Here is a 23,169-nt window from a genome sequence, read left to right as displayed (position 1 = left end):
GCTTATCTCTTGGACTATCCACGTGCCAGCGGCCGGTCATGTGGTCCATCCCACTCACACCTCCCCCGTGCTCCCCCTCTGATGACGCCGTGCCTGTTTCGGCACTGGTGATACAGGTGATGTAATCCCATCAATCACCACGCAGAGGTTGGTCACCCGCAGGTGCGGGCGTTAGTCAGAAGCTGCCTAGCTCCAGGTCCGGCAGTGAGTCAAGCGCGGGAACCGAGGGACATTCCATTCACTACGATAGAAGTTGTGTTTGATTCATTCTTGATCAACCTTGAAATTCTCTCATCTAAGGACTGAGTCGAGTCTGAAAACGAAGGGAGCGTTTCATAATGAAGATTTCCCGCCCAGAACAAGTTTAAAAAAGGAGTGGTGCTGTAAAGTAAAGAAAAGCGACCCCCTCCGTTCACATTCATTGCCTCCCCATATTGTAAATGTTTATTTCTAGGGGTTTTGTATAAACCCCGTATTTGAATCAACTCCTGCTCCCATCATGGTTCTCGTCAAAAAAGGGTTGTAACTTGATTGCGTGCTTAGACGGGGCAGTGCTAGAGAAAGAGTGTCAGCATGAGTGTGAGATGGGAGGAGAGGGGAGAGGAGAAACGTACAGCGCCGCAGCTGGAGCAGGTCTTGCCGGAGCCCTCGATGGCAGCGCTGCAAGAGGGGCAAGAGCTGTGGCTGTAGTTGACGGGCTGCATCTTGTCTGAGATGGATAGAGAAGAAAAGTATACAAAGTTACTTTGAGGGAGGCAAATAAAGAAGAAGTTGAGAGTGAACTAAAGAAGAGAAGAGTCACAGAGAGGGGAAGGGGAGGAGGTGGTAATATATGTACAAGTTCACACTCTGGATCATCATACAAAAAAAGGCACACGAGATTTACGTTACGTGAGCGGGGTCACAAAAAGTCCTCCTCGTCCTCTAGCGGGCTCTCGTTTTGTTTTACCCCCGCGTGCGATTCGTTGTCGCCGTCGGGTGACCCCCCTCCTTCGATATGGGGTGTGTGGGAGGTATGTAATGATGGGCGGGCTCAGCTCACTTTCCGACGACGCAGCTTGGTTATTCGTCCTAGATTGTGGGCCTGGTATGCAAGGCTTTCAAACTCGAATAGCCTCAACAAGAAGAGGAGGAGAAACCAGTGCCCCGCGGAACTGTTACAGAGCCTCTGATGGATGTACTTGGAGCGGGGTGGGGGGTCCCCAAGTATATCGTGTGAGCAACATGTCATGATGGTCTGGGCGGTGAAACTTGATCTTGAAGCGAGAGACGAGCATCCCGTTATTGAAGAAATAAGATGCAAAAAAAAGGTATTAAAAAAGAAGATCCATTAGAACGTGTATAGTGGCAGGCGGGGGCTAGGGCAGAGACAGAAACAGATCATGTTCTAGAACTATCTGGTCCGTCTTCCATGTTTAGCGTTGAATAGGTTGGTCATGGAGAGATCAATGCTTCACGATCTTCCCAAAATGAGCAACCGCCTTGTGAACAAACACGCCACACGCCCTCTCTTTTTTTCCTTTCTGCTACAGTCCCTTATAGCAATAGTAATACTGGCGTATACAAGCCCATCCATGTGGATCTCTTAAAACACGCGCGGGCGTACCTGGTTCTCTCCCGTCGTCGATCAGACAAAAAAGACTTGTCCCCCGTCCATCTACTTACATACACATGTTTGCCAATACCCAATTCCGCCTTTTGTACATGACAGCACGCCCCTCCATCTCTCCAATGATGTCCCCAGCCAAGGTTCCCCTTGCGCGTCTCGAAATCGTGCTCGGGCTCAGCAGCCCCCCCTCGTTCTGTATATTAATCGTACACCTCTCTCCCCGGCGAATGGGGGGAGTCTATATGCTCTGTTTTCGTCATGTTTATGCCCATACATGTGAGGCCAAGTAATGCTTCGCTGGCCTTGAAGCCAATAACCTTTCCATCCGACATTCCGAGTCACGTCGGCCTTTATGCGCACACCGCCGGTCCGTCCTTGTCTGGCAGGCAAAAAGTCAGTTCATCATTCAAGGAACACATGCTGAAAGGTCCGACAGGTCCCGAGGGATCTCGGATATCCATTGAGTAGGGAGGCTTACTGCTTATCATCTTCTGCACCGCCTGGAGCACGCTGATGACCATGACGACGATGCCGAATACCACGACTGCATATGCCATGTATGTCCGCCAGCTCCGTGTCGTCAGCTTGATGTAGCACATGGGTGGTAGGATATACGCCATGGCTACTGCGCTCGTTGCGCCCACAAGCTCAAACACGGCACCCAAATCACATGTCACCAGGCTCAGCACCAGCGCCGCTACCACGAGACTCGTGCTAAACAGCAGATGCCGGTTCATGTTGAAGGGCTCGTCCGGGAAAAAGTAGGTCAGCATCACCTCACGACACACAAACGCCTCGAGGGGGAGCGTGGTGAGCATGTTGAGACCGAAGCAGAGACGCGCCACGTTGACCATGGTGCTGTCGGCAGGGAAGTTGTTGAGAACATTGCCCAGCGTCTTGTCGCCAAATGTGAGAAATCCACCCAGGGCAAGGACGAGGCAGAAAAGCATCGATACTCCAGTAGAGTAGTGAGTGACTCGGGAAAAGTTGTCGATGGTAGGGGTCTTGAGAGACCCGTAAATGAGTAATGAGTTGTGATGACAGACAAATGCTACATCCATCAATATGCGTCCCCGTATCCCCAGATGTGAGCTCAGGGGCACCACTCACCAAATGAAATGACGCCAATTGCTTGAAAGAAGCCACCGTTGAAGAGGAGAAGCGAAGGGCTGAATGACCCTCGCTCCGACGCGGGCGTCAATACACCCTGAATGAGCACAGTGACGACAATGACCAACATGCCGACGAGTGCAAACGTGCTCGCCTTTGCCAGCTATTCAGAAGCCATTAGTCCGTTCCTTGTAAAAATATCACACGGGAGAGAAGCAGCGCGTCCGACACCCTCCTGGGAAACCCTCCCCCTTTTTTGGTTCTCACCTTGGAAATATCCCGATACAGCGTCAACGGGTATCCAATGCCCAGCACAAACACCGTTATAGCAACCTGCCGGTTCGCCAGCAGGCCCAGCACGGGGACACTCGGTAGATCTGGCCAAATGGCCTTGAGCACGTGGGGGATCGTGTCTCCCACGATGACGCCGTACGCCACCATGCCGCCAAAGGCGAAAACCCACTGCGCGACGCTGATGGCGATCAGACCCGGCTGCCCGAAGCAGTGCTCGACTGTCCCCTGGAAGTGGCTCGTCCCGCTGAGCTTGCTGTTGATGACGATGAGGCAGATGGTCCAGTCCACCACCACTGTCAAACCGACCAGTAGCAGGATGCCGCCCACGAGACCGGCCTGGCGCACTGCATACGGCTGACCGATGATACCGGCGCCGATGATGGAGTTGGCCATGTTCATGAAAGCCGACTTGAGACCTGACTTTGGTCGATTCATCTCATGTTCTGCAAGCTCCCCGGGGTCGCCCATCGAGTTGGCGACGGTGACGCTCGGCGCCTCAATGCCCGTCAGGAGCGGCATGCGATGCGCCCGCGCAGGGCTCGCTGCCTCCTCCATATCCAAGTATCCATCATCCTCCGAGCCCCGCGGCCCATGCCCGCCGAATGCATCACCGTTGCTGACGGGGACAATCTCGGGTGTCAAATCGAAGCGCACGCGGCCCGGCGTCCGGGGTGTATGTCCTCCGTTGGCGTCCTCGGCCTTGCCGGAGCCGCCCTTGGCCAGGTCCGCGCTCCCGCTGCCGCTGCTCAGGGCATCGTCGTCGCCCACGCCAAAGTAGTCGTCGTCGTCAAAGTCGTGGCCGGCTGCCAGTAGACCGCGGTCCTCGCCGTGAGGATTCGGGGAGCCATTGTCCCTGGCGTGCGTCATTGTCGGGGAAGGGGGACAGCAGCGAGGGATCGCGTGCGCATCTTCTCCCCGCGGAATTGAGTATGTGTTTCGTTCGTTCGCTCGTGAAGGAGTAGCTGCCGAAATAAATGTACAGACAAAAAAGAGACAAAAAAAAGATCGACAATCAAGAAGCAAAAGAGTTGGAGGTTGTAGGTTTCGCGCTTTGCCTCCCGTCTTTGCTGTCTGTCCTTCCCCCAGATAAGCAAGGGTAGCGTCACTGGACGGGCGAGGGCCGTGGGATGATGGACGCTGGGATTGGCTGCGCCCCCTGCTGTGGAAGGCCCGGAAACTTCCCTAGGGCCCCTGTGGAATCGGGCTCTCGGTGCTGGAACCGCCCGTGGCTCTAGCGTATGCAGGGGCACGGATGTAGAGGCTCGTTTTAGACAAAGAGGTTGAGGAGGAGTTGGTCTCTATGCCACGAGGAATGTCCCTTGCCTCTTGTGATTTGGTTGTGAATAGCTTGATTCAGCTGAAGGATGACGGCTCTCTAAAAATGGGATACAATAGACATGTTTACTCAGCATTGCCGCAACGCAAACCACAGCCCAATACGAAGTTGTCGGAATAGGGGTCTAATTTACACACCCGTCTCCTTTTTTTCAAGGGTCCAACGGTCCAGTGGGATGGGAGACACAAACAACCTCCATTCCGTACTAGGACCAGGCGACAGAAATAGTAGTATCGATTTGGTGAGGAGATCCTCATATTGTGACCACTTTATTATGGCATGGCCATCCTCAGTGCACACTTGCTGCACCTCGAACGACGCTCACCAGATGTGCGCAGCCTCGGGGCTATGTAGTCTCCGACAAAATCTCATGAACATATTGAGTATACCTTGTTAGTTGATGAATATCAATTCACGGGCAAAAACTGATCCAAAGACGTTTGTCTATTGAGGCTGCAGGCTCTTCTCTATTAAGAATACCATTCAAGCGTGTTTTCAGCCGTCTGTTTCCTCCTCCTACCTATGTATTTCCTATCCCCGGGGCGGGTATCTTTGCCATCATGCTCATCTGCCCGTCACACCACGCATCCCGTCATCCCACGCGTCTATGGGGAGGCGACTTGCAACATGTCTATTCTGTCCCATCTGCACAGCTGCCATGTCCCTACACGAACGCCGTCGTGTCGTGTCGTGCATGATCTAACTGGTGTCCCCCGTGTATATGTATATCCGTATCTGCGCGTCTCTGGTGCGAAATTGTGTGTATCGTAGGTGGTATTAAAGAATGTACTGCCGCTCGTCTGGTCCCTTTAGACCAGGAGGGCGAAAAATGGTACTATACAGAAAATGAATGTGAAGCGGGCCTGTGAGAGCAGCCCTGTGGGAGCGGACGAGTCCTTGGTCTCGCTGGACTGGCTCGCGTCTGAGGTGGAAGTGCCAGTGGTGATGGATTCCTTGCCGAGGCCGACGTCTGGTCCTGAGGTTGCTGTCGAGTCGGGGAGGGCGCTCACGCCAGTTTCCTCCGAGTCATCAGTAGTCTTGGTTGCCTTGGCCGAAGAAGTTGAGGTCTTGGTCTTGGAGCTTTCCTTGTCAGAGCCACCAGTGATGACGCTGCTAGCGAATCCTGTTTTCTGTCAGTGAGCAGATCGAGTAAGAGTTGCGTGTTCCAACTTACCAATTCGTCGCTCGTCGGCGTCAAAGACGGCGTAGACGTTCTTGATGAAAGTATCTCCAAGCAGCCAAGCTCCCTGAACAACCTCGTAACCGTAAATGTTGCTGGTGCACTCGCCGTCCTTGTTGGGGGGCGAGACCCAATCCTTTGGTGAGATGACATAGTCGACGCCAGAAAAGGTCACGGTCAAGTTGCCTTTGCTGTCACAGGGAACCTTGTATGTCGTGTCGTCGCTGCTCTCAGCTCCGGGGATGAGGGCGTGGAGCTTCTTGACGTTTTCAGACGAACCAAACATGAAAGAAGTTCCTGTGTCGATAAAGGTGCGGATTCCACCAATGTTGGCATTCTTGCCGTTGTAGCCCATATCGTCCATCTTGATGGCCCAGTCGTTGTCCTTGCCGTCAGGAAGAGAGGTGTATGTGATCTTGCCGCTATACTTGTCAGGGTTAGGAGAGCCAAAGCTGATCTCGCCCTCGTTGGTGCCATCAGACGCGCGGTTCAGGGCGATGCAGAAGATGTTCTTGTCAATGTTGCCGGATGCTTCCAGGGTGGACAGAAAGTTCTCGTTTGCGCCCTTGTTCATGGCAAGACCCAAGATGCCGTCGAATGCGAACTGAACAAACTGATCGGAGGTGTTGGTCGCCAATCCAAACTGATACTCGAGATCCATGCCCGCCACGTGAATGTTGTCCTTTGCGAGCACACCGCTGACCTTGCCAGAGCCGTACGCAATGTTGAAGGGCTTGTTGATCAACTCCAGGGAATCCGAATCGTCAGGGCCAAACGTGTTGTGCATCGCGCATGCCTTGCTCGTACAGTCGGCGCCCATAACCCAACTCGAACCAGCACCCGTGTCGATGAGCATGTAAATTGGCTTCTTCTTGGATCCGATGTCGACCTCGATAAAGTAAGAGTAGTCGGTTCCGTCCTGGTTGACTCCCTCGGTAAACTTTCCCTTGGTTTCAACAGCCTCCATGACATCGTACTCGTTGGCTCGCTTGGCCAGTTCGCTGTCGCTCGGAATGTCTTGGCCGCTGTACTTGGCCACCAGTCGTGCTGCCTCACGGGCAGCTCTTTCGGATATGGGCTGTTTGTTCTGCAGCAGCGGTTGGGTTAATGCAAAGGTGACAGCAATGGCATTCCTGCAGTGAAACAAACCTGAGCGGCCCTCTGTTTGATTCCCATTCGCACACTTCGACCTTCCTGACCTCGAATGCTCCTATGGCTTCTTGTGGCACGTTTCTGCTCTACATCTCGACGCCAATCTGGGTCATAGGGGAAAAAGGCATTGGCGGATGAGGCGCATAGTGCCAGCTGTGCCAGCAAAACTGATGGACGCATCTTGTAGGCGGGTAGTAGGAACCTCGGGAAAGCTTGAAACGCAGGCTTCTCGATGATATATCCGCGGATGAACCGGAAGATGCAACAGTGAGGGAACGATCCGAGTGGTGTAGTAAACCGGGCTGGACCAACTCGTCACGGATTGTCTCAGACGCGACCGGCTTTGGAGAGCGAACCGGAGCAGCAGTTGACAATCGAGGGGGCGAAGCCTCTAGGGAGAACCAGGCAAGCGGCTGGCGCGATGTATTAAAGGATTAGAATTATGAGGCCGGCATTGGAAACTGGAACGGCACAATGGTATGCCGGATGCCACCAGACACAGGCAAGTGGAGGGACAAGCGAGATGCTGGAAACACACACAAAAGCCCGCACGCAGAGGAAATGCTTGGCTTCTTGAGGCGGAGGTTACAAGTGAGACTGACGAGCCTTCTTTGGAACAAGGCTTCTCTTGTCGTCGAGGCGGCCTTTTCGGATGCTACCGTCAAGGATTGGGACGGTGACGGAAGTCGGAGTAGGTACTTGGCCGAGGATGCCGAGGGAACGAGAAGAACTTGAAGGAAGGAAAGGCGGCAAGATGCAAAAAAGAAAAAGAGGAAACAAGAGAGGCAAAGGAGAGGGGAGGAGGGAGAGAGGGATTATTACGGGTTAAAGGTAAGTAAGTAAGTGAGGGTGAGAGAGTGACGAAGAAGAAGGTGGGTAAAGTATGGGGAGAGGGTGGAGGTTGGAGGTGGTTCAAGTCAAGGCAAGGAGGACAAGCTGAGAACAGACGAGACGGGACGGGAGTGACCTGGGTGGGTTGTAGCTGTCATCCCAGTCAGGCAGTCGACCTTCAAGGTGCTGATGCCCTATCTCGAGGCGCTCGGGCTACTACAGATGGAGGCTAGGCCCACCTCTTTAGGACCCTCCCCTGGTGAACGATCATCGCCAATGGTACCTGAAGATCAAGTACCTGCCGTCCATCTTTGCGTGCCTGAATCAGCGACGAGCCTCCTTTTTCGCCTCGTTGACCAACAAGCATCAGACAAAGACAACGGAAAGACAACAACAAAAACAAACCCGGCCCCACGGGCTCCAGAGTGGCTTGTCTCCCGCATCGTCCGTCCATGCCAGTCAAACGACGGCATCGCAGCTGGAGGGCGACCCACGGTGAGCAAGCAAACCGGGGGCCCTTGGCACAAGGACGCATCTGGAGCATTGCAGCTCTGCCCATCATCACTGGCTTTCCTACCCCCGGGCCACCGCCGCATGTTCATCTCTCGCGGGGCCAGGGGGTGTCATTCACTGAGTGGTCCAATTGCTGCTAGCCGCCTGGGGAGCGACGGTGCGAGAGAGGGCCGGGGGGCATCAGAATGTGGATATTGCGGTGCTCGGCCGAAGATGCCTGTCCTCTTTGGTCAGGTGCTTTTGGTATTGATCTCGTATTTTCTGGGCATACATACGAGTGCTGCAGTAGGAAGAATTGGAAACAATTGCATACCTACTTATTGTCCGTTTGCAATGTCTCGCCTCTCTTACCAAGAAACATCCCGAGACGAGAGGCTTGCCGCCCAGAGTCTCACTGCTTCTGCTGCCCCTGACCCGACACGACCGAGTGCATGCAGCTTGCGTATGTTGGATGCATTCTCTGTCTGTCAGTCACCCCCTCAAGAGATCTACAGTGACACAGGTGCTACAACGTGGAGCGCCCCAGCGGCAAAAAAGAAGAACAAGCTTTGGGCGAACTTGAATCAGTTGAAAAGAAAGTTTCTTGGGGAGAACACGCGTCCCCGGGATGTCAAACGATGAGACATTGAGAGACTCGAGCGGTCAATTAATTGATAATTGACAGCCAGACATTGTGACCCTGACCCGTTTAAGCCCCGTTTCAACGTTGACCAGAAAGCTTGATGCCTCTGGCGTTTGACACGTGAAGCACCGTTTGAACGCACATTCACCAATTCAAGCTGCAATGGACCACAGCTGCCAATGGAAGATAACGGCCGCGGTCGTCAGAAGCCAGGCCCTCCCCTGTCTCAGCATCGCATCGAACTCAGCCGCCATTGGGCAGTGCGTCTGCTGCTTCCTTCAAGTCCATCTCGATGCATGCACCGTCTTTTTTCCCCTTACGCGTAGGTTCCACAGCAAAGCTACTAGATCCCCCAACTATTTAGCCGCCAGCCAGCCTCAGTTTCCCTCAGCTCTGTCTTGAGGCTCCAATTTTCAGAACATTTTTTGCTGCATGTCGTTACGCGTGTCGTGGAGACGGAGAGAAACTTCCAGGGTACCGCATGCTGCCCGCTTACTGTAGTGGCTGACATGCAACATCCAGGAGTCCGTGGTCTGATGGATGCAACGGACCTCGTGGGCGTCAAACCTGGCTTGCCTTTTTTCCCCACACGCTTGAGCAAGACGGGCAAGATATCAGATATCATCGGCCAACGACCTCGGCGACTGAGCAGGGTTGTCAGCGGTCAAAACGGTAAAAACTGGCATATCCCTGCGCATAAGACAAAGTCCAAGTCAAAGCTCTTGGTGTACGGCATAAGATCCATTCTTAAGGCATTTTAAATAGAAGTGATTGATCAGAATCCTATGTATAGCGAGACGCTTACAATATCGAGTCTTGGCTCCCAAACAGGCATCGCCGTCTTGATAACTTCTTCCGATGTAGCATCAAGTCTCGCGCCGCATTTCCACTTGATGAGATACCCCTATACACCTCAGCGTCCTACCGCCGACCAAATGACTTCATCAACTCTCAAAACAAGTTTCATCCCACGCTTCGCCTTCCAAAGCAAATAAACCCACAGCTCCATCTCTTACCCGCGACCCAGGTCGCTCTTGAAACGACGGCACCCACAAGGCCCGGCCTGGCCTCCGTAGATCTCCAGCCCTCACCCCGGCAAGATAGAGTCTTGGCCTTCCTGGTCGGTGCAACACCATCACCTCGGGTCCAATTTCAATGCAAACCAGCCTTCTGCTCATCTCAATGCGTCGAGCACAGATAAGCATGGTCGATAGATTAATTGCGGGCACGTGGAAAGGAATCTACACTTGGAGGGACGGCTGATCTTCATTTTAATATACAGCCATGCTACGTAGGTTATCGGGGGCTTGAAACACTACTCAACATGTTACGCGCCATGACAGCATAGTCCAGCCCGGATAGATTTGTTTCTACTTCAGCTTTGTGCATCCTTCGTGTCTCACCGAGAGGCATCCAACAGACTTGACCTCACGGCATCTCCTCCAACCCAGCGTCAATGATGGTCAACCCCTGACTTGCCGACAGCCACTTCTCGGCCCTCTGCAGCGTCAGCTGCTCAAACCCATCCTCTGGTGCACTCTCCCACAGCGTCCTCCTCACCAGCTCAAACTCGTCCAGGTCGGCGTTTGTGGAGCCCCAGGCGGCCATGTGCCGGAGAAAGTACCAGACCGACTCGTTGCGCCACTTGAACGACGCCGCGAGGTTGAGGGTCTCGCGAAAGATGGGCGATGTCTCGGTTGGTGGTCGCTTGTCAATGAGGAAGATGAGGAACTGCCACCCGGAAATGTCGTCGTGATGGGCGAAGCACCACTTTTGCGTTGCTGAGACGAGGCGCGGTAGGACCTCGTTCATGTTTGGGGATGGGGTGACAAAGGTGTTGATTAAATATCTGGCATGGCACCAGGCATAGTAGTTTCGCGGATGTCGCTCTCCGGATACCATGATGATTCTTGTAACATCATCCTCGGCAGGGACGTCCAACTCATGAAGGCGGAACTGGTCCATCAGCCATCGACGGTGATTCCAGAGCGTTGGTGATTTTGTATGCCGGTGAAGGCGGCTGGTCAGTAAGCTATCCATCAGACTCTTCTCCGTTCGTAGTATTTCCTTGACATTTTCTTTTTCTCCTTCGAGTCGTTTCCCAAGGACTCTCTTTCTTGCGTTGGCAGCGGTCAAGTGCTCCGGATCCATCAGCAACATAACTGCTGTGGACCTTAAGATCTCGTCAGTCGATACTGTGCTGCCATCTTTTATATGGCTCATAAATATTCTGTGTGCTACCAGGAAGGCCTGAACGAGCCGTAGTTTTGGGATTGCAATGGCATTATCATCCCGTAGGATTATCTCGTTGGGATCAAGCACGTGGCTTTTGCCTAACAGCTCAATCTCAAGGAGCTCGCTAAAGGGTTCTGTGAGGGCGGTAGAAATCTCATCAAACACGGCACGGTGATCACCATGCTTGAGAGACTCCTTAACACTTGCATCAAGTGCTCTCGACATCTGAACAAAAGAGAATATGCCGAATAATGTGGTGGCAAACTGTGAAATGAAGCTTTCCAGGTGACAAGTATAGGGTAAGTGAGAGAGAGGGTTTTGGAGGTGTGGAGGGGTTTGAAATGGAGCCCTCCATGCAATGTGTCGGGGCTATGACATGGCTCCGACACCACGTTGACAAAAGAGCCCTCCAACACCGCCAACAGCATCGACAACGAGCTTCACCCGGCGCTCGAGGAACCACGCAATGCGCACATAGCCCACGATTACTGCAACGAATCCGTCAACATGGCTCACCCTCTTATGCTCTCCATCTTCCTCATCGAGGTCGTCGTCCACCTCGTCAACGCCATCGGAGCCAAGACGATCAACAACCTGGTATGTGCCTGTTCCTAGCTACTGTGAGAGCTTCCGCTGACCTTGCTGCAAGCTCTGGACGCTCATCAACCTCCTCCCCGTCCCGACGGCTAAGGCGGCGGCCGAGCAGCGCAAGATGCAGGCAGAGTACCTCAAGGTCCAGCGGGAGCTCAAGGCCACGAGCAGCCAGGACGAGTTTGCCAAGTGGGCGAAGCTGCGCCGACAGCACGACAAGCTGCTCGAGCAGCTTGAGAAGAAGAGTACGTCTATAGACAAGAATAGAGACTCGGACATAGCTGACACGTGTATCTACAGAGAACAGCATGGCTGCCACACGATCCAAGTTCGACACTTCCCTCACCGGAGCCCGCATCGTCCTCACCCGCGCGCCGCAATACTTCCTACCATTCTGGTACGCCACCGAGCCCATGTTCTGGCTGCCCTACGGCTGGTTCCCCTACTACGCCGAATGGATCCTGTCGTTCCCTCGCGGACCCATGGGGAGCGTCAGCATCGCCTCGTGGCAGCTGGCCTGCACAGGAGTCATCCTCCTCTTCAGCGACCTGATCATGGGCATCGCGGGCCTGGTCATGAACGCCAAGCAGCAGAGCAAGACCAAGGAGGCGCCCGTCAAGGCTCAGAGCGAGAAGGTCGAGACGGAGAAGAAGGAATTATAAAGCGGACAAATATGTAGATATCTGTGCATTCGCTACGGCGCAAAAAGAATGGGAGCATTTTTACAATATTACGCAAATGTTGACTACGATTGGAATGTATCTCTTTGATAAATTTGACGCAAAGTTCATCATTGCCGGAGCTGAGACTTTGTAACACGACAGAGAATAACCCTTGGCAGGGTATTTTGGGGTTCATCTAGGCAACATATTGACTCTAGCGACCACGGAGAAGTAGGATCGCCAAAGCTTCGAAAGTGCCAATTGGAATGGAGTGAATATCTGGGACGTGTCACGCGGCGAGTCGGGATGGGGGAGACGTGAATAACGGGCGCGTAAGCCATGTGATTGCGCTATCGAGCTATGATTAGGGGTAGACATACAAAGAAGCGAATGAATGAGAAACAAAGAGTGAGAAGAAGAAGTTTGCGGTTGGAAAAGTTTGTGTTGAAGAAGAAGAAAAAGTTGATCAAGAAGAAATTCTCGAGCTTTTTGCTCTCAGAAAACGCTCGGCCCCACCTTCAATCTTTCTGACCCCCACATTTCTCCCGGCTTAGCGACACCTTTGCCTTAATGAAGTTGTAGGGTACTTGAGTAATCGCCCTCGACGTCACTGGTTCTGCCTTTCGCCCTTTGAATTACTTCAACCGTGTCAACTTTTTACCAAAAAACACCAACGGATAACTAGAGATTCTCTGACCGAGAGCGTCATATCCGCCATCATGGCGATTCCGTGGGATTCGTAAGTTCTCCTGTACTCAAGCTTGTATATGCTGGCTGTGCTCTTCTTGGAACAACGGCCACTTACACATACACACACTCGCATGTGCAAGCCCAGCTAACTCTAACGGCCCAGCATCCGCTCCCTCGTCATATTCTTCGGTCCTATGCTCCTCCCCAAGGCCATCTCGTACTATCGCTCCTTTCGCAACGGCTCGAGTTCCCACCGAGTACCCGTCGTCCCCGTCCCGCCCCGCGTCCGCGTCGCACTCGGCCTCCTCGCCTTCCTCTCCTTCACCTACATCCTCAAGTCGCTGCCCTTCCTCGCGCCCGAGAACCTCTTCCAGGCGACGCAGAGCCGTCTGCAGATCCCCGTCGATGTGCTCTTCAATCGTGTTGCTGCTGGGAGGCCTGGGAACGCCTTGACGAAGCAGGATGAGGCGTTGCGCATGAGATTCGTCAACCTCGAGAGCAGACTGTTATATATCCAGTATGGACCCAAGGTGCTGGCCGATTGCCCATTCTGCCACTCCGACGACCCGAGAACATTCTTCTACTACGCCATTCCCCAGCTCGTATGGCCTCACCTCGCCAACCTCGTCGCCGTGGCCATCGTAACAAGCCCCTCCTTTACAGGCAAGGCAGGCAATCAATGGCGGGCTAAAGCTACAATGGTAGCCGCTGCCATTGCTGCTCTTGACATTTACTTTGTCAACTCCTACAACTATCAAGCCAACGCTCGCGCGCTCCGCCTACCAGAGGTGGACTTTTTCTTCTGGACCTCCCGTGCTGCGCGTCTAGTTATCCTCGCGGCCTTCAACGCCGCCCTTGCGTGGCTGCTTTACCTGTCCTCAACCAACAGGGCCTTCTCCGAGCCCCCCTCGGCCGTTGAGCGTATCGAATCAACGTCCCGCGCCCTGCTATCTGTAAAGAGCAAGCTCAGTGCGCTGGGAATAGTAAAGAACACTGCGCTGCGCGACGAAGAACTTCGCTCACGTAGCCACGCCTACTGGTCACACGAGGTGCGCCTCATGGGTGAGGTCATGGAGGAGAGGGACGTGGTGGAGGGCGTCAACGATGCGCTGAGCAACCGCATCGACATTGGCACCATCACGAGGGACGCAGATGCATATGCGCAGAATGTGTTGCAGCCATTGCAGCAAGAGCCGGCGGATGATGATAGTGATAGCTAGTATCTAGCCCGCCGACCGCTTCTTATCCCAACCAATCCACTGAGAAAGAACCTATTCATACAGAGAGGTCTATACCCGTCAAGGGCCTTCTTTGAGCCCACAATAAACACAGCTCGTACCCCTTTTTTGCTTCTTCAAGAAACCGTCCAGAAATCTTGTGCCCATCCCATTATCCGCCCGTTTGGCCAGCTCCCCTCTCCCCTTGAAACATGCACCGTGTCCACTTCCCATGCCTTGTGATAGCGTAACACCATGTGAACCTCCCCCAGTACATTAATTTTTGGAATCTGGTCGCGCCGATTCCGGTCTTACTGGCCCCGTGGCGGCGCTGCTCGAGCTGCCCTTTCTGCTCGGCGTGTCTCCCGAGCCTTCTTGGGCGCTGCGTTCTAGGAAGTTAGCCCATAGCTCTGACAGCGACTCCTTGTCCCTAGAGGATGATGGCTCCGAGAAGACGTCGGCACTGAGCGAGGGCGAGCTAGGTGTTCGTGTGAAGGGAGACATGGGTAGGCGGAGGCTGTTAGAGGCACCGGGGCGGGCGAGGCCGGCTTGCTCGCGCTGCTCGTCGGTCCAGTTGAGGTAGCCGGCCATGACTTGGAGGACCTGGAAGCGCTTGGCGTCGCCGCGGTCGAGAGTAAGGAAGTGGAGGAGGTGGTTGGTGACGATTTGTCTGCTCATGGTTAGCACGAATCGTGACACATCCGCATGCGACATACCTATCGACATTGTCCTCTGGCTTGGTCTTTTTCAGGTATCGTAGCGCCTTGGTCAGGTGGTCATTCAGCACAATGGCCTCGTGCCTCAGCTTTCCGATCAATAGGTTCTTCTCCTTGACCTCCTTCTCGAACGGCGCTGTCCTCTCAAGCTCCTGGGTTAGGGACTGCTTGGCCGCCTCGGCCTCGGTGGCGCGGGCGTCGGCCTCCTGGACCAACTTCTTCAGGCCCTGGACCTGCTCCTCGGTCGTCTCGACCATCTCGCGCAGCTCCCTCTTTCGGGCCTCTTGTATCTCGCGGAGGGCGTTCTGGAGGTTGTCGATGAGGGTCGCCTGGCTATCCCGCTCCGAGTTGGCACCCTCGTAACCCTCCCTTAGGGCGACGACTTGCTCCTCCAGCTCCGAGACCTTGTCGACGAGGCTCTCCTTGATAGAGCGCTCTTCCATAGCGATAACCTCCCACTCGCCCATAGCATTTGCAGTCGTCTCCATCTCCTCCTTGAGGTGCTGGACCTGTCGGACGAGCTCCTCCTTCTCCTTGTTCCAGTTCTGCGCTGACAGGTTGTTGCGACTCCGGAGTGTGTTGAGCTCTCTTGTCGCATCCTGCAGGTCCTCCTTCAGCTTGCTTACGTCCTCGCCGGACGACACGGCCGTGTTCCTAAGCTCGTCATTCTGCGCCTCGAGCTCCTCTATCCTCTCTTTAGCCTCCTCTAGCTCTGCCTTGTCGCGCCGTAACCTGTCGCTTAGCGTCTGCTTGATCTTTTCGACGCGGCCGAGGAGGTTCTGATACTGCTCCTCGGCCGACTCCTTTGCGGCGTTGCTCTCCTCGAGGTCGGCCTTTAGCTGTGTGACCTCACTGGCGTGTGATTCCTGGATGCTCTCGAGCTGCCTCCTCAGCTGCTCGACCTCAGCCCGCAGGGCCTCTCGTTCCTGGCTCATGGCCTCTAGCTTGGCGGAGGTGTCTGAATCGTCGGGCTTTTCGCCATCAACCGTCGGGGGTGCGAGCCCGTTGCTCTTGGGCTCTACGGCATGCCCGTTGCTATCGGCGGGTGCGTCTGCATCGACCGGAGTCTCCTGCAAGGGGATATAGGGTCAGCGCGCGAGGGTGCATTGGTGGAGGTGGACGAGGAGGGGGGTCATGAACTAGGTAGGTAGAGAGGTACGCACAGGCTGGGTGGGTGTATCTGGCTCCTCCGGGGTGCCGTCGGACGCTTGGTGTGGCTCAGAGTTGTTGGCGGGCTGCTCTTGAGCCTTGTTCTTGTTGGCGTTCTTCTTCTTGTTGTTCTTCTTCTTCTTGGACGAGGCTGCACGTGGAAGAGGCGAAGCCCCCCATCATTAGGACACGTTCATTCTCCATCTGCGAGCGAGCGATTGGATTGATTGCAGGGGGCAGGGGCCGCACGCACCTGAATTTGACGCCTGGGTAGGGTCTGTAGTGGGCGTGGACGACATGGTGAGGTTGCGATGCGCCAGTCAGAGGCATCGAGAGGGATCAATGTCCTGCAGAGATGCCCTCTTTTTTCCAGCGCGTAGGTAGGGTATGGATGGATATGTATGCAGAGGGACGTGTACGTGTTAGGTACGGCACGGGCTGGCCTGTCCTCCCTGCGGTTGGTGGTGTAGGTCAGGTAGATTGGGTGGGTGGATGGATTCCAACACGTCAGCTCACCTACAACGGGCGGCCAGTGGCATTTAGTGGGTGTCAGCACCTGGAGCTGCCCTGGAGTTAGCGGGAGCGGGAGTCTAACGGCCGCCGCCGATGTTCAGATACGGGCTGGTAATATCGGCTCGGAAATGTCAATTACTTGGCATTGGCTCTTTTTAACTGATGCACGACTGAGATGAGGCATGGTTCTTGTGATGTGACCACATACGAGGGGTTTTCTGGTCTGCATTTGAGCCAATGATGCCATGACATTGACTCCATGGATGACACGAGATATCTCGATAACGGAGGTATTCTCTTAATGTTCGTACTCTAAGTACATAATTAGAACCATCTTGTTCATGCGATTTACATCCTTCACGGTAATAACCAGATTCAGCAGTTGGATGAGCTATATTCTGCACATTTTCGTATCCATCCTCATCTTCAATGTGGGCCTTCAAACATCGTATCTCACCCAGGTCATTTACGGTGCTACATTACCTCTCCCCCCCGCTGTCGATCTTGAAAATGCAGTCTTGGCTCCAATGTTTGATGCAAGATCTCGCGAGAGACATTTTGTCATTACACCATTCGACAGACAAGATGGTATTGTATTGCTGGTCCTGTTTCCCCATCAAGCTGGATGTGACCTCGTATTAAATCATCACGTGTGGTTTCGAAACTCGTGTTCAACAATGTCAGACATGCTTTACAAATAATTGGTAAACCTCCTTGGTTACAATCTGACAACACTTCTAATTCAACACCTCAGGCTTCGCTTGGTAAACGACCTTGCCCTGGCTCCAAGTCTGATATACTCTAGCTTCCAGCAGAGACTCTGGCGTCCACTGCGTATCCAGCGTCAAGAAATCCGCCCTCAGTCCCGCCTTCAAGCTTCCAGTCCACTCCTCCGCAAAACGAGAGTATGCCGCGCCAGAGGTAGCTGCAGTCACTGCCTGGGATAGCGTGAGTGCGGCATCGGCGTTGCACTTGGCGCTTGATGTCGGCTGGAGCGCAGACTTTCTCGTCGTGGCATTGTATAGGTTTGGGAAAGGTAGGTGTCGAGCTGTTGGCGCGTCTGTACCGATCGCGACGCAGGCGTGTCCCTCAAGAAACTCGCGGTAAGGGAAGGCCCTCTCCCATGTCGCAGGCCTGATGAGTTTTGCATAGGCAGAGTTGAGTGAGGGATCACTGTGAACGGGCTGGATAGATGCCGTGATTCCCAGCTTACCGAGACGTTTGGCGTCTTCAGCACTGGCAAGCTCCAGATGCTCGATGCGATGTCTTCCCCGGGGACTGTTGGCGCTGGCGATACCATCGATTGCTTGTGTGATTGCAGCGTCTCCGATGGCGTGTACTGCACACTGCATTCCAGCTTCAACCACCCGCTTGATGACTCTCTGTAGAGCGTCCCCTGGCCACAACGGCGGAACAATCTCCTTGCTCTTGCCGTATGGGTAGCTCATCGCCGCAGTACACCCATCCACGACGCCATCACTTATGATCTTCACTCCGACGACGCAAAAGTCGGGCGACCGTGAGGGATGCCACTTCTGGTTCATGGCAATAGCCTCCTCAATATGTTTAAGCTGCGCCGCTTCGTCTGATTCGTAGGGGATGAGCCAGTGAGCGGCAAAGTGAACGGGAAGACCCTTGGTTTGGCGATACTCTTCGAGAGCCTCCCAGTAGTTCATATCCATGGCCATGTCGATGACTCCAGCGTAGCCAGCCTCGATGTACGCTTCAAAGGCACTCTGTAGCGCAGCTTGCTTCTCTTCAGTCGTGCAAGCACCAACCAAATGAGGCCAGACAAACGCAGACTGGGCTGTTTCAGCAAGCAGACCAGTTGGATTTCCAGCCTCATCGCAGGTGACGTGCTCTCCACAGGTAGCCTTCATCTCTTCCTCTGGAAGCTCTTTCAAGGCCGCGGTGCTTAACCATGAAGAGTGCAGATCGAAAGCTTCGATGTAGATGGGACGGGGGTCCAAGTCGTCCAGCCATTTGGCCAGACCCTCGCCGTCTGTGACGGATTGCATCCAGCCCTTGCATAGAATCCGAGGCAGTTCCGGATGCTCCTTGGCGTACTTGGAGATGGTGTTCCGTATATCCTCGAGTGACGCGCATTGTGATACGTCCAGCTTCTTTAACGAGAGACCAAAGAAGAGTAGATGAACATGGCTGTCGATAAAGCTGGGAACCACGACTCGGTTCTGTAGGTTGACGACATTGGCACCTGCTTGTTTCGCTTGTTGTACTGGTTCGTCGGTTTCCTTTCCAACATGAACAATCTTGGATCCATTGATGACCATGGAATCATGATAGATGGCATCTTCTGTTGCATCTTTTGCGTCACCAAACAACCTTCCGTTGATAAAGATTGTTGACTGTGTCATTGCTTTGTTGTAAGTGACTGATGAGGGCTGCCGCGTTGGAGATTGTTGCGAGACTGTAGATGAAACACAGATGAAGAAAGAAGCCCAAAGCCCCGGACAACAGATCTTATAAGTACAAGATCCTCATACACATCGAAGCTTCCCATGAGACATCATCCGTAAACGGAACCCCGCATGGAAACTTACCGGCTCCCAGGAACGGATAACCAATTGTCTAGCCATGTTTGGGCGTTGTCTTGCATTTGGCTTCAAACATGTATACGTGTGCCTTTTGCATATGCATTCCTGTCCAATAGAGATAACTTCACATGAGAGTCCTAGCCATATCTAGTCAATATCCGTCACCTTTCCAAGGTTTCCCCAGGATCGCGAGTATTGGCCTGGTAGGGCAATGATAACCGCGGGTATCTTAGTCATCAATCTATGTGGGACCTCGCCATGATCCTCATTTCAACGCTTTCTCGCGCTTCGCTTCCAAATTTTCTCTTCTTCTTCATCTTACATCCATCTTCGCCGTCATACTAAAGAAAAAGACCATTGTATACCGTGGCTTCTTCACAATCTCGCGCGAAGTAGAAAATCGCTCGCCTTTCATAATCCCGTTGCTTGCTCTTTTATTTCCTATGAGTGCTATGGGTTCGCTTATGTGCGTACATATCAACAACATCAACACGTAGAAAAAAAGATCTCTCAGACGAACATCGTGACAACTGGTCCAGACATGCAATTCATTATGGACTTTTAAACCCTATATCTATGTCGCTGAACTCCTAAATCATTTAACGATTCACTCAAGCCTTGGCCTTGCGGCCCTTTGCTTTTGTCGCCTTGGCCTTCTTTGCCTTGGCGGCTGGCTTTGCCTTGGTCTTCTTGACTTCGGGCTCCTCGACAACGGGCTCGGGCTCAGGCTCCGCAACCTCAGCGGGCTCCTCGGCCTTGGGCTCCTCAACCTTGGGCTCTTCCTCCTTCTCAGTAGGAGCAGCCTCAATGGCCTTGACCTCCTCTCCGTTCTCAATGGCCTTGGGCGCAGGAGGGGGGACGTCCTTGATCTCAGGCGCCTCAAACTCGTAGCCAATCTCCTTAAGCTTAGCAGCCTTCTTTGCTCGCCTGGATTGCTCCTTGGACACCTTCTTCGTCCAACCAGCCTCAGTCAGGGGCTTCTGGAGCTGATAACCAGCCATCTTGTTCCAGGGAACAGCCTTGAAGCGCCGGTTGGCGCCCTTGAAGAGGTCCTCGTGCACCTGCTCCTTGGGAATGACTCGGCACTTGAGGATGTGTCCGAACAAAAGGTAGTTGTCCATGGTCTTGGCGACAATCTCGGCCGTGGTCGCCTCAGCAAACTTGACAAAGGCGTAGTGCTTGCTGGCACCAGTCTTCTTGTTGCGCGAAAGTCGGAGAGCCAGGATGGTACCGAACTGCTCAAAGTACTGCCTCATCTCGTGCTCGTAGAAACCGTGGGGGATTCGGCCGATGTAGATGATGCCAGCGTCCTCGTCGGCGCCCTCAGCGGCCTTCTGAACCTCCTTGGAGACCTTGGGGATCTTGCCGACATCCTGTCCGGGCTTGAAGACGGCGTCGCCCTCGGTGATGTCCTCGTCACCAGAGTCCAGCTCCTCCACGATGGCCTTGACCTCGTTGCTCTCCTCGGCTTCGGACTCGGACTCGTCGGGGATGTCGAGCGTGATGGTTTCCTCCTCCTCAACGACCTTGACTTCCTCAACGGCCTTGCTCTTCTTAGACTTTTGCGCCGGCTTCTCGGCGGACTTGGAGGGGACGGCAACCTTCTTGACCGACTTTTGCTTCTTTAGCGACACGGGCGATCCATCTTCGGCGGCTATCGAGATGTATTAGAGACGAGAGGTGGCAGCAATGGAGTTGGACTGGATTTACCCTTCCGCTTGCCCTTGGCGGCCTTGACAGGCTTAGCAGCGCCGTTGGGCTTCTGTACGTCAGAGACGGCTAAAGACGATTAGCGCATGAAGATTGAAAGACGTTCGATATACTCACACTTTCTTTTCCTGAGTTCTGGAGCCATTGTGTCGTGTTGTGCTTGCTGGAGGTACCTACGCAAAAGCTGGACGGCGGCCGCAGAAAAAAAGATGGAGGCGTGGAAAAATTTGGGATTCTGCCGCGTCTGGTGTGGGCGGTGAGACGCTGCCCACTATCAGCGCGGGGGTTGGGGTCATTTAGTGGCTTGGACCGCTAAAGGGTCGCCTGCAGCTTCTGAAGCTTGGTGGTAGGCAGTCGACGCGACGACCAGACTTACACTTGGAACTGGCAACAACTCGAGTCGCAAACCGGTTCATCGTCTCTGTGGATTCTGGGGATGAAGGTAATCTGCATCAGATAAAGCTCGTCTATCCTTGCCGGTGCCATCAACCTCTGTGGAGAACGCCTCCAGGACGCTACTAATCACTTCACCACGGCACATTCAGGGCTCTGACAGTTGGAGCTCTTGGATACCAAAATGTCCACCAAGCAGAAGAACTTGACCCATGAGGAGTTGTGGGACGACTCCGCCCTCATCGACTCCTGGAACGAGGCTCTGGAGGAGTACAAGGTGGGCAAGTCTGAGGAAACTCACGAAGCTTCGCTAACTCTCGGCCCATAGAAATACCACAGCATTCATGCACGAGGCGGCAGTGTCCGAGAGCTGGAGTCTAAGAGCCAGTACGTTATCTCAAGATATCAGTCCAAGCTCCTACTAATATCTATTCCTAGGGCTGCGACCAAGCACGAGTCTTCTCCTGACCGTCTTCAAGATGTCGAACTTATTGAGCCTGAGCAGCCATCCACTTCTGCGCAAGAAGCTGTCAATGAGGAAGTAAGCTATCCTGTACCCCCTTCCCACACTTTGACGTGAGGGAAACCCTGCAATTACTCAGTAGCTAACTACATAGGAACACTCGTCACGCAACGAGCCTCAGGCTACACCCCAAGGACTCCCTGCATTTCCTGTGCAGGCTGTTCTAGGCTCTGGTAAGTCAACCATCTCCGTGAACACCTCTGAACAACAGCTAACTGAAGGTTTACCAGTGCAAGATGAAAACCTCAAAAAGCTTCTTATGTCGTGGTACTATGCTGGCTACTACACTGGCCTGTTTGAGGGTCAGCAACAGGCTCAACAGAACCGGGGATCTTGAGTCAACGCAATTGTTTTGTTTCCAAGGCATCTGAGTTCTGATACACTGACAGTTTGTGTATTGGTGAACTGAAGTCGGCCAATGAAGCCGCGACTTCGAGAAACCGGAGACTCATGCAAACTCGGCTTTGGGCTCCGCGTTGAGACGCTACAACTTTGCTCACCCCATGGCGAAGATGGGGTGTCAATATCAACAGCCAGCGATCCGAACAGTGGCCAGACTGTTGTTTAGTCTCCAGGAGAAAGTACGCGAGGAAAGGGGTTTTGAGGGTACACGGGCCATGATGGCGATATGGATGGCGAGGATGAGGCTTTGTGAGTTTTCTCCCAGCAATGATAGGCGACAAATAATGAGTACATTCTGTGAAGCACACTGTAAGTTGAACTAGTAACCCTGAGGATAATAAGATCGAAACCATGGGAGAAGCAACACTAAACTGCGGATAGGGCTTCGTGTGTACTTTTGTTGTGTCCGTTCCAGTCAACGTTCTGCTTTGTGTGGGATCTGGCGATGACAACTCTAATGGCGATGACTCTGAGAACAAATTGGCACAAGAACCCATTCCTCACCTGTGGCATACTGCTGAAGCCAATCTGCTTTTTACGCCTCTACCACGAGATCTGCCCTTCTGGATAAGGGGTTACTCGTTTAAATGGCAGTACACAAGAGCAGCATTGCGCGTTATGCTTGTTTGACCCCCAAAGACACCACGCTCTACGAAGAGGCCATGTGTAAACTACGCGAGATCTAGTACCATGCTATGTTTGCACGCTGGTGGAGCGATGAACTATACCGGAGGATAGGTCATGGCCGATTCCGCACCAAGGACCATTGGGACTAGGAACTCTGGCCTGCGAGGATCGAGAAGGCTATTACCGCTCGCCGCATCATGGCCAACGACCTATTCTGGATCCACGATTGCTTGTCAGACCTCGTATCGTGGCCGCTCAAGTCAACGGCCTCAAGTCTGATGGCACCCGTGGAACACTCCCCATCCATGAGAGAGTCGGCAGACATTGCTTGTATATAGGGAAACCACCGCGGAGGTATGCTCGCATCCGGCCAGAGCCTTCTTTCTTGCTCATATATGCAGTAAAGTAATTGTATAACCCATCTTCCATCAAGAAGTGGGTAGCCGAGCAGGACATCGACATCGAGCACTTTAGCGACTGGTACGGCGAGCTGGAAATTATGCAGGAGGATCTTGAGCCAACGAGTAAATGCATGACGG

At 53.6% G+C, this 23,169-nt stretch overlaps 9 protein-coding genes across 9 annotated transcripts; 3 read left to right on the top strand and 6 right to left on the bottom strand.

Annotated features, from left to right (window-relative positions):
- Nucleotides 1-1,959: 1,959 nt before the first annotated feature.
- NCS54_01068100 (Aa-trans domain-containing protein) lies at nt 1,960-4,042 on the bottom strand (the record flags this gene model as incomplete). Its single annotated transcript, XM_053155982.1, has 3 exons — nt 2,987-4,042; nt 2,720-2,882; nt 1,960-2,660 (listed from the first exon to the last, which is right to left on the bottom strand). Exons 1-3 carry the CDS (start codon nt 3,878-3,880, stop codon nt 1,960-1,962), a joined length of 1,758 nt encoding a protein of 585 aa, XP_053011957.1. The 5' UTR covers nt 3,881-4,042.
- A 1,116-nt stretch (nt 4,043-5,158) lies between these two features.
- Nucleotides 5,159-6,861, bottom strand: NCS54_01068000 (Peptidase A1 domain-containing protein; the record flags this gene model as incomplete). The annotated part of the gene is made up of 3 exons (XM_053155981.1): nt 5,159-5,472; nt 5,524-6,616; nt 6,679-6,861. 3 exons carry the CDS (start codon nt 6,859-6,861, stop codon nt 5,159-5,161), a joined length of 1,590 nt encoding a protein of 529 aa, XP_053011956.1.
- Nucleotides 6,862-10,075: 3,214 nt separating this feature from the next.
- On the bottom strand, nt 10,076-11,107 carry NCS54_01067900 (Hypothetical protein; the record flags this gene model as incomplete). Its single annotated transcript, XM_053155980.1, has 1 exon — nt 10,076-11,107. The coding sequence occupies one exon, from the start codon at nt 11,105-11,107 to the stop codon at nt 10,076-10,078; it is 1,032 nt and encodes a 343-aa protein (XP_053011955.1).
- Nucleotides 11,108-11,389: 282 nt separating this feature from the next.
- On the top strand, nt 11,390-12,135 carry NCS54_01067800 (Protein GET1; the record flags this gene model as incomplete). The annotated part of the gene is made up of 3 exons (XM_053155979.1): nt 11,390-11,479; nt 11,532-11,718; nt 11,774-12,135. 3 exons carry the CDS (start codon nt 11,390-11,392, stop codon nt 12,133-12,135), a joined length of 639 nt encoding a protein of 212 aa, XP_053011954.1.
- A 719-nt stretch (nt 12,136-12,854) lies between these two features.
- Nucleotides 12,855-14,045, top strand: NCS54_01067700 (Hypothetical protein; the record flags this gene model as incomplete). Its single annotated transcript, XM_053155978.1, has 2 exons — nt 12,855-12,874; nt 12,989-14,045. The coding sequence occupies 2 exons, from the start codon at nt 12,855-12,857 to the stop codon at nt 14,043-14,045; spliced, it is 1,077 nt and encodes a 358-aa protein (XP_053011953.1).
- A 273-nt stretch (nt 14,046-14,318) lies between these two features.
- NCS54_01067600 (GRIP domain-containing protein) lies at nt 14,319-16,206 on the bottom strand (the record flags this gene model as incomplete). Its single annotated transcript, XM_053155977.1, has 4 exons — nt 14,319-14,712; nt 14,759-15,828; nt 15,922-16,058; nt 16,161-16,206. 4 exons carry the CDS (start codon nt 16,204-16,206, stop codon nt 14,319-14,321), a joined length of 1,647 nt encoding a protein of 548 aa, XP_053011952.1.
- Nucleotides 16,207-17,157: 951 nt separating this feature from the next.
- Nucleotides 17,158-18,795, bottom strand: NCS54_01067500 (Amidohydro-3 domain-containing protein; the record flags this gene model as incomplete). Its single annotated transcript, XM_053155976.1, has 1 exon — nt 17,158-18,795. The coding sequence occupies one exon, from the start codon at nt 18,793-18,795 to the stop codon at nt 17,158-17,160; it is 1,638 nt and encodes a 545-aa protein (XP_053011951.1).
- Nucleotides 18,796-19,586: 791 nt separating this feature from the next.
- NCS54_01067400 (RRM domain-containing protein) lies at nt 19,587-20,830 on the bottom strand (the record flags this gene model as incomplete). Its single annotated transcript, XM_053155975.1, has 3 exons — nt 19,587-20,629; nt 20,686-20,754; nt 20,803-20,830. The coding sequence occupies 3 exons, from the start codon at nt 20,828-20,830 to the stop codon at nt 19,587-19,589; spliced, it is 1,140 nt and encodes a 379-aa protein (XP_053011950.1).
- A 432-nt stretch (nt 20,831-21,262) lies between these two features.
- On the top strand, nt 21,263-21,938 carry NCS54_01067300 (SMN domain-containing protein; the record flags this gene model as incomplete). Its single annotated transcript, XM_053155974.1, has 5 exons — nt 21,263-21,355; nt 21,407-21,465; nt 21,517-21,619; nt 21,696-21,774; nt 21,832-21,938. The coding sequence occupies 5 exons, from the start codon at nt 21,263-21,265 to the stop codon at nt 21,936-21,938; spliced, it is 441 nt and encodes a 146-aa protein (XP_053011949.1).
- Between the last annotated feature and the right edge of the window lie 1,231 nt (nt 21,939-23,169).

This window comes from Fusarium falciforme, chromosome 8, assembly GCF_026873545.1.
Source record: "Fusarium falciforme chromosome 8, complete sequence".
Lineage (NCBI taxonomy): Eukaryota > Fungi > Ascomycota > Sordariomycetes > Hypocreales > Nectriaceae > Fusarium > Fusarium falciforme.
This window is presented reverse-complemented; position numbering and strand designations above follow the sequence as displayed.